Here is a 15,188-nt window from a genome sequence, read left to right on the forward strand (position 1 = left end):
TCTGGATCGTTCTTGTGTTAATGATGTAGATATCGAATAGTGGCATCTAAGATTATTTCTTCTAATACGATAGAAATAGTTTACTTAGTATATATTATGTCTTCGTGTATAATAGAAATATTTAATTCAGTACTGCATCTTCTAATATGGTAGAAACAGGCGATGAAATTTGTTTAACTATTGATTAAGGCATCTACCTCAATACTTTTGGCGTTTTTTACATTTGTATGCGTTAATTTATTTTTGCAAATTTTTCCTACGATTTTCCAGGTATCGCGTAAACAAATAATAAAAGTAGTGTTACATTGAAGATAAAAATTGAACAGATTCAAGAACAAAATTATCAAAAATGAAGAAGCTACCAGGTGTAAACTGAAGCTATATGTACACCTAGTTTACTATGCTCGTGAAACATTAAAATATTACTTCCAAAAGGTATATAATTTATATCCGGAAGCCAGATTATATCTTTTAAAAAAGCTACTCCGTAATAGTGAAATTTAATCGTTTAATATAAGTATCGAGGATGAACGAAATTTACCAGCAGTTATCCCTTTATTAATTAATACATAGGAAAGGTATACGCGTATAATATGCATCTTTAGTATTTTGATCGTAGCTGTTTTACTCTATTCTTTTGACGAAACGAATGCTGCATTTTTTCACGGTACATTTATGGTAGAGCTAGCGCGGTTCTTGCGAAATTAAAAACTTTACGGGCTCGTTCATTTCGGCCTTTTAAGCGGCACGAGAAAAAACTCGTAAAACGCGGACATATTCGAATAGCGTTTTCATCTCGTGCACGATCCCGCGAATTCTCCGTCATAAAATCCCGACGCGATCTTCGAAGTACGTCCAGAAACATTTTATTATTTCCTATTCTCGCGTATTATACCGTTGTATAATTTCACAATTACGAAAAACAGAAAAAAAGGAAAAGAAGAAGAGAGAGAAACGGGATAGCGAGAGGAGTGAAAGAAGGAAAAAAGTAGGAGGACGAAGTACGTTGCACGCGGCTATGCACCCGACACAGCAGTAATTTGTAGTTTTTACGAGAAATTCTATATTTGCTCGAGCTTTTCATTAACCCGCTCGTGTTAACCGAGCTGCGACACGGTAATAAGGGTTGCATGAGCAAAAGGGGTTCAGCAGCCGACTGAGCGCAGCTATGAGTCGGTACAGTGAAGAGGAGAAGGCCACACGGTTAGAAAAAGCGAGGGAAAGAGCGACAAAGTGGGAGAACTTTCTGCTACTAATTAATTATTTCCGTGACAAATACCGGTAAGAGCAAACCTTACATCAAAATGAAAGAAGAAGACAGAATTGGTATACCTACGTACCGTATTTATTAAGAAGTGTCTGGTTTCCACGAAGAGAATCTAAAACAATATTCACAATTAGATTTTTCTAGTTGAATTTCGCTACAAAAATATTTATCGGTAGAACTAATAATAATTTTCTAGTAAGGCAATACCAATTCGTAACCACTACACAGTCTAATGTTAAATGAATGAATTATTTATAATGAATTAATTATAATGAACTTGTTAAATGAATAATACACAATATATATGTATCGTATACTATAAGTATATCAGGAAATGTATATTACGTATTTAATCACATTATTCACTTGACGCTTTGTTTGTCTTTTACTACATTATTAATTTATGTCAGCAATAATTTTTCAACCTGACAAGTTATTCTTAAACTTACTCAAACTGACTCAAACAGACTTAAATTCCTTTGTCTACTTGCGGTAAACTCTAACTCGGTACTTTCTAACTTTTCAAAATGTTTAAATATTCATTCTTTACACTCTTTCGTCATTTTAAACAAGTACTAAGTCTCTGAATAAAAATGACATAGAGTGAAAAACGTTTAAGGTAGAGTCTAAATCATAGATCATAAGGAAGCATAGATACAATACTTTCATTGGAATAGTAAAACTGGCAGCTGTCACAGTTCACACAGAACTGGATGTTGCGTTTTAGGACTTGTAGGATACAAGAACAAAAGTGTAGACAGGATATCTCGAGAACTTAAGTACTCGACTAGATCTTCCAACACCTATTGGTATCTTGTCCATTGCAGACACGAGTGGCGCTCGTTTCTCGAGTTACAAAACTTCGCTAGCCAAGGGCCGTGCCTAAAACAATATTGGTGGGGGCATCTAGAGCCAGCACGACCCCTACACATCAGATATTTATTTAAGACCGTCCGACACGGCTGCTTTGCTCTTGTTCACCGTAGAATTCCTGCTTCATATATGTGCAAATACATATACACGACGTGCAGCTCACTGACGAAGGTTACCAAGTAGTCGGGACTAAGTACCCCAACCCGAAATGTTGACCTAGTTAATAGCTTCGTGTTTGATTTGACTACTGTTGTCCGGATAAGCGGTTCCGTAATGCGAGCCCTGCGCTTTTATTATTATCGGCCATGAAATTCAATACTATTGAAATTATCTTCAATTAGGGATACTGACACACTCCTCTTTCTGTATTTTCCATATTTCTTTTAGTATATAGATTATTGATACATATTGTAGAAACGTAGCAACTTGATTTTGCTTCTTATTCCTCTTTTTCTAAATAATAGGACAATTTGTAATTATATTATTCAAATACATGTTTTAATAATGTTCTGTAAATTAATGTAAATATCACCAGGTATGCTACTTTCATTAATTTGTACTATATAAAAGATTTATAGTTATTTACACTTATAATTGATAAAACTATGTTTTAAAGTATTAAATTAATTTAACAGAGAATCAGACTTATAGAGAACTAATATAATATTCTTCCTAGCGTACAGAATTTAATTCAGGAATCTTAATGAGGATTCTAAGGAATTGCAAGTTAAGCGAAGTTTAGCAAAGGAAATTTGTAACTCATCGTTTCCTGATTCGCCAAAGTATTTGATGCAAATTTATGTTTCTCAAATTAGCGTTCATCTTGAGAAAAGGAGAAATTAATGTGGACGAAATAAACAATGTTGTTTCTCTATCAGTTATAAAGACAAATTGAAATCTAATGGAAAATACCATAATGGGTTCTATCGAGTTCGATTTAGATTCAAATTTTTATATTTCTAATAATCCTATCTACTACAAATAGTACGCACACATACAACGCTTTTTGATTCGAATAACATTTATTTAACGCTTTCTCGATTATCAATCAACGTTCCAACGGTATATATACATATATATAAATAAAATAGAATTTATGAATATTTTACTAACCGATCATACGTTCCAATTCGTTTCGTAGTGTGGGTTGAAAATTGAACAGGACCAAAATCTCCGGGGGGCAGGAAAGCTAAAATCCAAAACTCGGAAGCCAACGAAAGCCATTGATCCTAATGCACAAGGAAGCGATCACTCGCTCTAGCGATCAATGAAGAGAGAAGAAAAAAAGGACTTTTCGCAAGCCGACTTACACGTCTCAGTGACGATGTAACGACTTCACAATTCGTGCCGAGGCCTGTTAATCCTCCACCCGATCGATCGAGCAGGGATTCATGCTGTTTGCCGAAACACCCGCAAACTCTCTTTTTCAATGCTGCATTTTCAGCTGTGCCTCTTTTCGAGTGAAACACACTATGATATAATTCGACTCGTGAATTCCTCTGGTCGGATGTTTTACGCTGTTAATATTAATTTTGAAACAAAATTTATTCTTGGAATTGTGTTGTATGTATTTCGAAATTCATTTCATTTCGTAAAAATTTTTCAGAGTTATCGTGTTATCCATAAAAGTTGATCCATATTATCGATTACGAAAATTGAAATACAAATAGTTATTGATTGTAATGGTATTTTCAATTTATATTGATTTTTGTGTAATTGTATGGACATCATATTATCTTAAATTACCATCTGTGCAAACGATTAAACAGCCTATAGAGTGGTTAACGTGTGTACAAACATTCCAACGTTCTTTTATGCAACATGAAAGGATGTCTCTTACGGTGCTTGGCACTGAAAAGCATCAAATCGTGCCACTTTGCCCTATAGTTATCCCCGTCGTTTAGGGTCAGAAGAATAGAGTCTGTATAAGTTTAAAAATTTATTAACCAATATTTGTTGAAAACAAATTATAAAATTTTATTCTTTAAAGCATAAAATATAAAAAATGACAGAATATTTTTTGACGTCGATCTTAATAATTTACAGGATAATTTTACTATCATAATATTTCATAAATCCTTAAACGATTCAAAACGTTTTAATAGATTAAATTTATGGATATGGCAAAAGCATATTTCTACGTTCTGTCTTCATTCAGTTTTCTTTTTCTCCACCCCCGAATAGCGCGATTGCTATTCAGATATTCGAACCGCGGGGCTTTAATAAAAATATTTGCTAAGAAAACAGTTTGCCCGAGGTTCCCGGGAAGCAAGACGAGTTATTCTTATATCCAGATTCGCGGCGTATTCTTCGCTCATGATTTCCATAAATGCAGTAATTCGAAGTAAGACGGCCGTCGGCATTTCCAACTTTTAATGGTTCATATTTAATGGTTCATACGTTTATAGATATATTAAACATAAAATAAATTCGTAAGAAAATGAATATTGGATTTAATAAATATTTCACTAATTACATAATAAAAGATCTTTATACGGACACTCATATTATAAATTTAAAATGTATATAGTCAAATAAGATATACTAATGAAATCTATAATACATTGAGACTTAAACATATATGTTTTCCATATTTGTAACAATACAATCTTCGTTTTTACAAATACTCATTCTTTTCAGACTCTTCCTCAATCTGTATCTATGGTGACGCTTCATAGTATATCCAATATTTTCTAGTTGATACTTATCTGTAGTTATATTGTATGCTTCAATATAATGCTATAAAAAACAACAAATGTCATTAATAATTACTTTATTTTTATGTTACTTTATTATTCTTATTATTAACAGTACCTTATCGTCTTCAAAGATACAGAAAATATTGTTAAATTTTGGAGATACACGTCGTATGCAACTAAAAGTATTATTTGCAGCATCTTGACATTTACATGCCATATCTTTGGAACATAACTGTGAAAATAATAAATTCCGCAAAAATAAAATTTATATCATATACATTTTGCATACAACTGTTCTTATATATCTAATACATACTGTAAGGTTTGGATCATAATCACTTGGACAACCTGAGGATGGAATACCTTTAGATCTTTCTCCTCTATACTCTATTAAGAGAGTTCTATCTTTTGGCAATATCTTTTTTAAAAATGACATTCCATCAGATGGACGTTGTATACCAGCTATTCCTAAAATTGTTGCAAATAAGTCAACACTGCTGACAGGTGCAACAATCTTTGATGGTGTAATTCCAGGACCTCGTATTAATAATGGAACTTTAATATCTGTTTCATATGGTTGGCGTTTATCTATCGGCATACTGAACTGGCCTAAAATAGTATGTACAATCCATTTTAATTCATATCTGGTTTATGTTAAAATTTATTTAAACGCAAAATATACTACCAATATGATATCCATTATCTGATGTAAATATAATATAAGTATTATTTAAAAGATTTCTCACTTTTAAAGCTTCATATACATTCTCTACAAGTTCATCAACAGCTAGCAATGTTTCCCATCTCCTTCTATAGATTTCATCTAACTTAGGCAATAAATTATCAGGAAGTGGAGATGGCCCCCTTTGTACTAGCCAATGCTTGTCCTATTAAATAATACAGTTTAACATAGTGACATCAAAATTTGTATGAAAAATATTTTATACCATTTGAATCTGTGTATTGAAATTAGGTGTTCTTTTAGCTATTACATCTTTATATTTATCAATATGCCTCATTGCTGGTATAAAAGGTGCATGAGGTGCAGGCGGTGCTAAGACCATAAGAAATGGTTCACTATTTGAATTATGTGCCTTAATGAAATCTATTGCCAGATCACTCTGAAAGAAGATAATTTTAAATATACTATAAAAGTATGTACCTATGTACACATGATTTTTCCATACTTACAATTACATCAGTAAGATAATCATTTGGTTCACTACCAAATTTTTTTTCAGTCCCATTAATAGATAAGGAATAATTATAATATTTTGAATTTCCAATAAGTCCAACCCACCAATCCCATCCTTCTGGTACATGAGAAGATCCACCTACTATTTTTTCTCCATACTCCATAACATTTTTTTAATTAAATTAGAAACACTTTATGTTCAACTAATTACAGTTTATAATATTTTGTAGATATGTACCTGATTTAAATATTTTCCACCATAAAAAGTTCTATAAAGCATTTCTTTTTTCAAGTGCGCTGCAAATGTATTTGGTTCTTGTAGTTTTTGCCATTCGATACTGTTACATCCTCCACTAATTGAATTATTTATTACCAAATGATTATGTTGATATGTTCCAGTTAAAATTGATGCTCTATTTGGGCAACAAATAGGTGAAGCGACGAACTAATTATTAAAAGAAATATTTTATTAATATACTTTAATGTTAAACATGGTCCTAATTAATAATTATTTATTAAGAAATTAAATTTCCATCTTACACAATTTGAAAATGTTGCACCTTTATTCCCAATTAATTCCAGTGTACTTTGCATTGGTGTCTAAAAATAACAATTAATTAGTTCGTATGTTTATTCATTTTGTATTTCTATTTTTTTTCATATTTACCATGCCATCAAGAAATATATCCAAATCATCAGCAATAATTAGTACAATGTTTTCTGCACAGTATGATAAGAATATACAACTTACAAATATACAAGTTAAAAAAATAGTCATTTTCTTTTAAATTCTAAATAATTGAAAATACATAAAAATGCAAGATATAAATAGAAATAAGAGTATTCCCCTAAACTTATTTCGCACGATTTACAAGAAAAAATAAAATTTTATAAGAAAAACTGTTATAAGAAATATTATGTAAATTAAATTTATATTCTATGCTATATATCATTTGACATTAAATAATATTAATAATAAATTAAAATTGCTGTAGAATTCAAATGTTAAACTTGATTAAACTTCACTACAGAATCAAATTCTCCTTAATAATATATACAATTCACGCCAGAGGACACCACTATTCACTAAATTTGTACCTATATGTACTTATGTATGAAAATATTTATTAAGTACTGTATGAAAGAAAAATATTTAAAGATAAAAATGTCACTGTGCTTAAATTTATAGATTTTATTAGCAAAAAGCTCTTGCAATGAATGTTAAACGTTAGAATTAAAATGCTCGTAGATGCAATAACAACTTTCGGTATTACCAACTGTCATTTAGTGTATCTTCAATTTTATATTACATTATATTAAACGAATGAACAATTATTCGTTGTGTGATTTCGTTCTACATAACCAAAAACATTCTAATGGATTTTGTTAAATAAGTAATATGAATGACAAAGTGTATTTAAACTTTTGAGGTTAGTAGAATGAGGTTAGTTTCGAATAGATTGGCAATGTGCTGTGAAATTGTTCATGGTATCTGCTTACAGACTGCATTTACTTGTCGCTCACATGTGTCGGTTGTGTGCTGAAAATATTTTCATCTATTTATTGTGAATATTTATTAACTTATTAATGAAAATGAATATTTCAACGAACGAGGGCAATCCGAATACTTTAAAGTTAGTAATTGCAGCTAAAGTAGCACAACATGCTGTTACCGTAAAAACGGTACAGCCAAAAGGTAAGAAATTTAATGTTTCCGCCCCAAGTAATCCGATTTCTGATCATATGATGAAATACCATATGTTTGTTTCACTTGTAGGTTGCTTTCATCATTTTAAAATTCATTGACCTTTTACAAATTCTTTAAACAATCTAGAATTTTTAATTAGCAGAGTTTAATATATATGTATTTATCATATCATTTATGTTTCCATATCATTATCTTGCTATCCTTGAAATTAGAGTGATAAAATATTTTGATTTCCATTTGGAATAACATCTTACTATTAAAGTAGGTATATTTTGTTGTTCGATGATTGTTCATTCAATAATCATTACATGACACCAGAAAATGGCTTTTGATATTATAAATCATATATTCAATGAAAAAATATAATTTAAATTGACCACTTAAACCAGAGATTTATTGTGATTTTTAAGTCATTTCAGTATATCAGTTAATATAAAGTGAGTCTTCTTATTTTATGTATAGTTGGCTTTTTGAGCCGTTTACCTTCTATTGAACTTTCATCTGGGTTAGTACTATTTAGTACTAATGCAGCAATGCAGCTCATAGTACCTTCTTCATCTCAAGAGTCAAAACTCCTTAATAATAAATGGTTGGAATGGGAAATATCTCGGTTACAGGTAAAGAATAATAAATTAATTATGAGTGTTTATGTATATAATAATATAAATTAATAGAATATTATAAACATCATACACTTTACAGCCAGCTATAGCATTTTATGGTAATACAGGAATTTACAAAACCACACAAAAGTCATGTTTATGGTCCTTATTAAGAGAACTTAATAATGCGTTAGAAGACAAACAGTACTTAATTAAGGTAATTCATAATAAAATAGCATTAGTGTGATATTAGTCAAATTATTGTTACAAAATTAAAGTTTTATTGAAATTATTTTAGGATAATAATGACTTATCATTGGCAGATATATGTATTTGGGTAACTCTATGGTCTACAGTAATGGTCACAGAAATTGGAAATGAATTAAATAAAGAATATTTATCAATTAAAAATTGGATATCCAGTATTGAATTGCTACCAGTTATACAGGTCTTTTATCATTAATTTTATATTTTATATTGATGTTAGTGTCAAAGTTAATAATATTTGTATATTTGATTGTTCTAGGATTCCATTGAAGAATACAAATTTGAAAGGGGCTCAAAAGCAATTTTCAGTATTCAAGCTGTATCTTGGTTTCCTGTTAATACTAGTTCAAATCCTAAACCTTCTAAACCAGCTGATGTAAGTTTGCTATTAATATGTATATACTTTATATTTTTCTACATCTGATATCAACTATTAGTTGCAGCTTAGTCCAACTAAAGAAAAAGAAATGGAAGCAGTTAATCAGGAAGAAATACAAAATATTTCAAGCAATTGGTCTTCTAAATCATATCTTGATGTAAAAAACTTTCCTTATCCTGTGTACGTTTGAATGTACATATAAATGATTTTATCTTAAAGGAAATAATATTTACGCAATTAATATAAATTTATCCATAATTTTTAGATTGCCAAAAAAAGGAGAAAAAAATATTTTAATAACATCAGCATTACCTTATGTCAACAATGTTCCTCATTTAGGAAATATTATTGGTTGTGTTCTTTCTGCTGATATTTTTGCCCGGTGTGTTTCATAATAAGTAGGTCTTATAACAGTATCATACAAATGTACATATTTTTAAATAACTTTCTTCTTTACAGATATTGCAGACAAAGAAACTATAATACCCTTTTTATTAGGTATGTACCACCTTTTTCCACATGATATAATATAAAAATTAAATAATCATTTATAATAAAAATGATACAAATTTTTAGTGGTACTGACGAATATGGTACTGCTACAGAAGCTAAAGCTTTGGAAGAGAAAACGACACCCCAAAATATTTGTGATAAATTTTTTGACATACATAATGATGTTTATCGATGGTTTAATATTGGGTTTGACTATTTTGGTCGTACTACTACACCAGAACAAACAGAGTAAGATGAAATTCGTATTAGCTGCTTAATTGATTTAAAATACAATTTATTTAGCTATTAACTAATATAATATTTTATATTCCAGAATTGTACAATCATTTTTCTTAAAAATTAAATCAGAAGGATATGTATTAAGTGAAACTGTAGATCAGCTTCTGTGCGAGTCCTGTGATAGGTTCTTGGCCGATAGATTTGTAGAAGGAACTTGTCCAAGGTGTAAATATGAAGATGCACGTGGCGATCAGTGTGATGGATGCGGTCATTTGGTGAATGCAACGGATCTTATATCTCCGCGATGTAAAGTATGTAGTAATAGACCTATTGTTAAAAAGTCGCAACAATTCTTCTTAGATTTACCGAAGGTAAGAATTTGTTTATGATACCTATGACATTATTTATTATAAGTATATCATATTTCAATGAAGAAAATATTACTTTGCAGTTAGAAAACAAGTTAAAAGAGTGGTCCTCAACAGTAGAAAAGGGATGGTCAAGCGTTGCAAAAGTGGTTGCAAAACCGTGGCTACGTGATGGACTTAAACCACGATGTATAACAAGAGATTTAAAATGGGGAATACCTGTTCCAATAAAAGGTTTTGAAAATAAAGTATTTTACGTTTGGTTCGACGCTCCTTTTGGTTATATCAGTATTACAAAAAGATATACGAAGGAATACCAACAATGGTGGAAGCCTACAGATGTACAAGTTGATCTATACCAATTTATGGCAAAGGACAATGTTCCATTTCACGCAATTATGTTCCCTGCTTATTTATTAGCAGCTAATGAAGGTTATACATTGATGAAGCATTTAATGGCAACAGGTATACATTTAATATATTAAAGACAAAAGAATTATGTATTGTTAAGTACTTTTCTATATAAACAATTAATTATTAATGATTTAACCTGGTTCTAGAATACCTCAATTATGAAGATACAAAGTTTTCTAAATCGAGAGGTATCGGAGTATTTGGAACTGATGCTAGGGATACAGGTATACCGGCTGATGTTTGGCGATTTTATCTTGCATATATTAGACCCGAAACACAAGATTCGAATTTTAATTGGGTGGATTTAGCGACTAAAAATAATAGTGAATTATTAAACAATTTTGGAAATTTTGTTAATAGGTATTTGTTTTTTTATGGTAAACGGTATGAATTCTGATTTTTATTTCTAGTAATGTTTTCAAAGACTGCTTTTAATAAATAGGGCTCTAGTATTTGCGGAAAAATACTTTGATTCTAAGATACCGCCGATAGAACTTCAGGAAGATGACTTAATATTACTGGCATTAGCTCAGCGTGAATTATCATCTTATATACATGCTTTGGAACAAGCTAAATTACGTGATGGTTTGAAAAACGTTTTAGCAATTTCAAAACATGGAAATCAATACATGCAATTCCAAGAGCCATGGGTGAAAATTAAAGGAACAGATAATGATAAGTAAGTGCTATGTCCGTTTTAATTACATAATGAGATTATGCCGTTCGTAAGTGTACTGTAGGCCTTTACATGTTTTCATACAAATATTTTGTATATTTAAGCCATTAAATCTTTAGATGTTGTTGCATGCTGTCCCCATTTTATTCTATTACTTTCGTTTCAATTAGTGGGAATTCATATCATGTAAAATAATTTATTATATTAGAGATTAGAATATCTTTATTTCCTAGGTACCCTTGTTCAGTGAGGATTACATGATTTATGTTGCTGTTACATGACTTAATTTTATGCTGTAAAGTAAGTCCTGTTAATTGACTGTGACTGTTAATCAACTTTCATATATTAAATTATGTTGTACAGGTCTGTTACAGTACTTATGAATAACACTCGCTTAATAGAACTAAGTGGCGTCATTATTTTTAGTTTAAACATAGCGTAATTTTGTGCTTTTTTCTATTGTTTGTAGAAAAAGAGCTGGAACGATCATCGGTATTTGCTGTAACTTGGCATGTCTTTTATCAGCCCTTTTGGCTCCATTCATGCCATGCACCGCCCGCGAATTAAGATCCCAGTTAGGATTGCAAAAGAATAACTATGGCTATATACCTGACGTTATCACAAGCATACTTCCCACGGGACATAAAATTGGTAAACCATCTCCGCTATTTAAAAAAATAGAGGATAAAGATGTAGAAATATTAAGAAGAAAGTATGCTGGTAAGCAAGAAACTACAAGTAGCAGTAGCGGAGATGTAAAATTATTGGATAGTGCAATTACAGAAATGGTTAGTGAATTTTTTAAGCAATTTTGCTAAATTTAATGCATTAGTCACATATGTTATACATTTCTTTATTTTTAGGACAATAAAGTTAAAAAACTAAAGGCCAAGTTCGATAAAAGTGGATGGCCATCCAGTCAAATTCAAATTTTTTCAGCTTTGAAAAAAAAGCTGCCTGATCTCATAAATGAAAAAAATAAATCCCCTGAATCGAAAAGTAAAAAACCTGAAACGGTTTCGGTACCTGAACAAAATGGAGATGTTGCAATGGACGTAGCAAGTTTGGAAGCGGCCATCGCTAAACAGGTACAATAAAATATTATATTTATGGACTTATTAAATGTTCAGTTTTTCAATTATTCTTTTTTTTGTGCAATTGATGTTTCTACTTTTAGGGCGATCTTGTACGTCAATTGAAAGCTAAAGAAGAAAGATCTGTATGGCAACCAGAAGTAGAAAAATTATTGAAACTCAAAAAACAATTAGGAGATCTCACTGGAACAGCTGCAGCTCCGACTGACAAAAAATCGAAGAAAAAGAAATAAGCAAATTGCTAATCAACATGTATACATTTCACATCAGTAAAATCTATGGAGGTTTCATATAATAAAAAGTCATTATACATTTCTTATTGCAACGTACGCACTTCGGAATAATACCACATAGTATTTTCACATTTAAGTAATGTAATCCATATAGTTTATTTAATAAAATTAATTTGTACATCGGGTAAAAAGTTATAAAATTGTAACTCACATAACTTCTTCTACCAAAGGTAAAGGAGTAACATAATTCATTTATTTTCTAATGAAAATTTTTATTTATTAGAAAAAAATTTTTTTTTGTTAGTTACACGAATAGATATTTTTGTCTTTACCGTAGTTTTAATCCTTGGTACAATATTTTTCTGATTACGTTTTTTTAATCGACTTCCAGATTTTTTTTCTTGTTCCTGTTTTGTGCTTAATTTGCGGAAAACTACATTTTCGATGAAACAAATAACAGCTGATAAAATGATGCCAAAACATAAAACAAGTATAACTGGTATCGCTTCATGAATAGTTACACTAGATACATGATATTTATCTTTGTTGCAATAAGGTTTTCTGTAACTCCAACGTGACACTTCTCGCTTCCGAATCCCCGAAGTGGATATCTTAAGAATACTACAACAATTATATAATTACTAAACCGTTTAGAAAAATATATACTACATGTAACTTTTGTGGACTTATTCTTATGAAGTTTTCTTACCCTATTTTTGTTATTTCTTGAAATGGACTATGTTGAGTTGACCATAAACCTAACGAACAAGGACGAAGTAAATGTACTTCGGTAAGCTGACAAATCATTTCTTTATCAAAATTACGATCTATAAATGGATAAACGTTATCGGGCTCCGCGTGATAAGCAAATCTTAAGTTCTTCATTTTTTCCACACCATCCTCTATCGAAAGAAATCTTTTCTTTTGTGGTATAGTTTCCCAGTGTTTCTGAAAATATTGAACATCTTCCGCAGAAGACTAGAAACATTTTTCCGGTTATGAATAATTAATATTTAACTATCCGTATGATAGAAACGAAATTACAAACAAAAGTTTGTTTTCGATAGCATGCAAAATTAAAACTCACTTGCAATAAAACACTGAAATATATATCCTTAAACGCTGCAAGACTCATTTTACTTTTTACTAATGAATACAATGAATCGTTCATTTTATCTAATGGTGCATTCAGCCGGCTGGATACTATTGCTGCTGAGTAATAGTTATATACAAGTAGACCAAAGATCATTGTATGAAAAAAAGCAACACGACTAGAAGATTGATTGCTAATAAATGGTAATCCTGTAATTAAAATATAAGTTCCATTTTTATTCCATTTTAATAAATGAACATTATTATACGAACAATGTTATACGATTTATAACAAATTTTTTATTAACAGACCCTGTTGACTTAATGCAGCGGCAATAATGAGAAGTGTGGACCCATAATCAGAGTAAATAGCATCTTTTTCGAGTTTAAAAATTATCCACATAGCGAAAATTATGACGATTATTAATAAAAGGATCATGTACCAAACATTTCGTGAGAATGGTCTGAAGATTAGGTTCATGTCCACTTTTGACGAAGGTACAGTAAGAAACATAAAGCAGGTTCTGTAAAACATATTTAAAGAATTATTTTATACTTTCATATACTGAATATTATTAATTAAATATGTTTATAATGCTCAATGTATATTTTCATAACTTGACTTGAAAAATATATGTATGTATAAAAAGTATAGTCGATTGCTATAGTACCTTGCGGGCCAAACTTGCGTAATTACATTTGCATAATTGAGTCTTTCGATAGTCAAAATCGATGGAAAATATCCCATGTGATAGATGTCATCGTGAAGGCCAGCTATCAATGGTCCAAAACTGCTATCATTTTTCCTCCAATGATCCAGTTTTATCACCTCAAAGCTAAAAATATGTTATGTGATAGACGGAGAAAACCATAATATTGCATAAAATCATAACATTATATAATCTGAAAATGTTGAAAAATTACGTGAAATTGAATTGATCTCGAACGTGTTCCATGATAGCAAATCCAAACTTAGACCAATTGTCCGTGCGTATATCATTCTTTTCTCGTAGATATTCCACCAAATCTTGATCCTTAGGTTTAACTGTTACCTATGTATAAAAGTATCACTAAGGTAAATGGATCTAAACAAATATTTTAAACAATGAATTTCTAAATGTAAATGTTATATTGCTTCAGTTTAATTCTTTGAGAGTTTAATTTATATTAACTTTATAAAATTAATATCTTACTATCTAAGCAATGTCATTTTTTTAGATATATTTATTTCAACTTACAAGACCAGCAATCTTGATCTTCATCCTATGATAATTCCATCTTCTGGAAAATTTATTTGACCGCAGAGTAATCTGTAATCCGTCGTTCCTAGACCAGGTACCAAGTTCCGCAACATTTAACAAACCACCGCAAGATTTGCAATGATTATATACGTCATATAAAATGTACTCATCATCCCTTGGTATAGCAATCGCGATATCCGTGATGATACTAAATGTACTGTCGTTTAATAAGTTGACAGTATGGCTCATATTTTCTCCCACGATCAACCATTGATGCAAATGATCAAACATGTAATGGGTCGAGGTCTAAATAGTAATTTTTGTGTATCAATCATCAAATGTAAGAAG

At 30.5% G+C, this 15,188-nt stretch overlaps 3 protein-coding genes across 6 annotated transcripts; 1 reads left to right on the plus strand and 2 right to left on the minus strand.

Moving 5' to 3' along the window:
- Window positions 1-4,612: 4,612 nt before the first annotated feature.
- LOC117166176 (N-acetylglucosamine-6-sulfatase) lies at window positions 4,613-7,117 on the minus strand. The gene is made up of 9 exons (XM_033349940.2): window positions 6,702-7,117; window positions 6,575-6,634; window positions 6,273-6,479; window positions 6,031-6,192; window positions 5,787-5,960; window positions 5,525-5,726; window positions 5,156-5,448; window positions 4,955-5,071; window positions 4,613-4,879 (listed from the first exon to the last, which is right to left on the minus strand). The coding sequence occupies exons 1-9, from the start codon at window positions 6,810-6,812 to the stop codon at window positions 4,712-4,714; spliced, it is 1,494 nt and encodes a 497-aa protein (XP_033205831.2). The 5' UTR covers window positions 6,813-7,117; the 3' UTR covers window positions 4,613-4,711.
- A 215-nt stretch (window positions 7,118-7,332) lies between these two features.
- On the plus strand, window positions 7,333-13,186 carry MetRS (methionyl-tRNA synthetase 1). Of its 4 annotated transcripts, XM_076624769.1 has the most exons (18): window positions 7,333-7,464; window positions 7,537-7,730; window positions 8,205-8,359; window positions 8,445-8,561; window positions 8,643-8,792; window positions 8,871-8,987; window positions 9,049-9,170; window positions 9,256-9,372; window positions 9,450-9,488; window positions 9,567-9,731; window positions 9,817-10,093; window positions 10,174-10,555; window positions 10,651-10,864; window positions 10,947-11,183; window positions 11,650-11,968; window positions 12,044-12,268; window positions 12,358-12,737; window positions 12,899-13,186. In XM_076624769.1, the coding sequence occupies exons 2-17, from the start codon at window positions 7,622-7,624 to the stop codon at window positions 12,505-12,507; spliced, it is 2,895 nt and encodes a 964-aa protein (XP_076480884.1). In that variant the 5' UTR covers window positions 7,333-7,464; window positions 7,537-7,621; the 3' UTR covers window positions 12,508-12,737; window positions 12,899-13,186. The 4 variants fall into 4 exon arrangements, with proteins under 4 accessions (XP_076480884.1, XP_033205826.1, XP_033205829.1 ...); XM_033349935.2 differs by lacking the exon at window positions 7,333-7,464 and having other exon boundaries at window positions 7,481-7,730; window positions 9,055-9,170; XM_076624787.1 differs by lacking the exons at window positions 7,333-7,464; window positions 7,537-7,730; window positions 8,205-8,359 and having other exon boundaries at window positions 8,453-8,561; window positions 8,668-8,792.
- LOC117166175 (ionotropic receptor 75a) lies at window positions 12,737-14,987 on the minus strand. The gene is made up of 7 exons (XM_033349939.2): window positions 14,838-14,987; window positions 14,524-14,651; window positions 14,271-14,435; window positions 13,912-14,123; window positions 13,595-13,809; window positions 13,217-13,485; window positions 12,737-13,128 (listed from the first exon to the last, which is right to left on the minus strand). The coding sequence occupies exons 1-7, from the start codon at window positions 14,859-14,861 to the stop codon at window positions 12,780-12,782; spliced, it is 1,362 nt and encodes a 453-aa protein (XP_033205830.2). The 5' UTR covers window positions 14,862-14,987; the 3' UTR covers window positions 12,737-12,779.
- Window positions 14,988-15,188: the final 201 nt, after the last annotated feature.

This window comes from Bombus vancouverensis, chromosome 2 (assembly GCF_051014615.1).
Source record: "Bombus vancouverensis nearcticus chromosome 2, iyBomVanc1_principal, whole genome shotgun sequence".
In the NCBI taxonomy this organism is placed as follows: Eukaryota; Metazoa; Arthropoda; class Insecta; order Hymenoptera; family Apidae; genus Bombus; species Bombus vancouverensis.

What these genes read in the sequence shown, in the direction of transcription:
- LOC117166176 (XM_033349940.2), bottom strand. Translation starts at nt 6,812, where the DNA reads ATGACTATTTTTTTAACTTGTATATTTGTAAGTTGTATATTCTTATCA. An exon ending in ATATATTTCTTGATGGCATG is followed by an intron (nt 6,635 to 6,701) that starts GTAAATATGAAA and finishes TGTTATTTTTAG; the next exon opens with ACACCAATGCAAAGTACACT. An exon ending in GTGCAACATTTTCAAATTGT is followed by an intron (nt 6,480 to 6,574) that starts GTAAGATGGAAA and finishes TTTAATAATTAG; the next exon opens with TTCGTCGCTTCACCTATTTG.
- MetRS (XM_076624769.1), top strand. Translation starts at nt 7,622, where the DNA reads ATGAAAATGAATATTTCAACGAACGAGGGCAATCCGAATACTTTAAAG. An exon ending in AACCTTCTAAACCAGCTGAT is followed by an intron (nt 8,988 to 9,048) that starts GTAAGTTTGCTA and finishes ATCAACTATTAG; the next exon opens with TTGCAGCTTAGTCCAACTAA. An exon ending in TTTGGAAATTTTGTTAATAG is followed by an intron (nt 10,865 to 10,946) that starts GTATTTGTTTTT and finishes TTTAATAAATAG; the next exon opens with GGCTCTAGTATTTGCGGAAA.
- LOC117166175 (XM_033349939.2), bottom strand. Translation starts at nt 14,861, where the DNA reads ATGAAGATCAAGATTGCTGGTCTT. An exon ending in CGAGATCAATTCAATTTCAC is followed by an intron (nt 14,436 to 14,523) that starts GTAATTTTTCAA and finishes ACATATTTTTAG; the next exon opens with CTTTGAGGTGATAAAACTGG. An exon ending in CAAGAAATAACAAAAATAGG is followed by an intron (nt 13,129 to 13,216) that starts GTAAGAAAACTT and finishes TAATTGTTGTAG; the next exon opens with TATTCTTAAGATATCCACTT.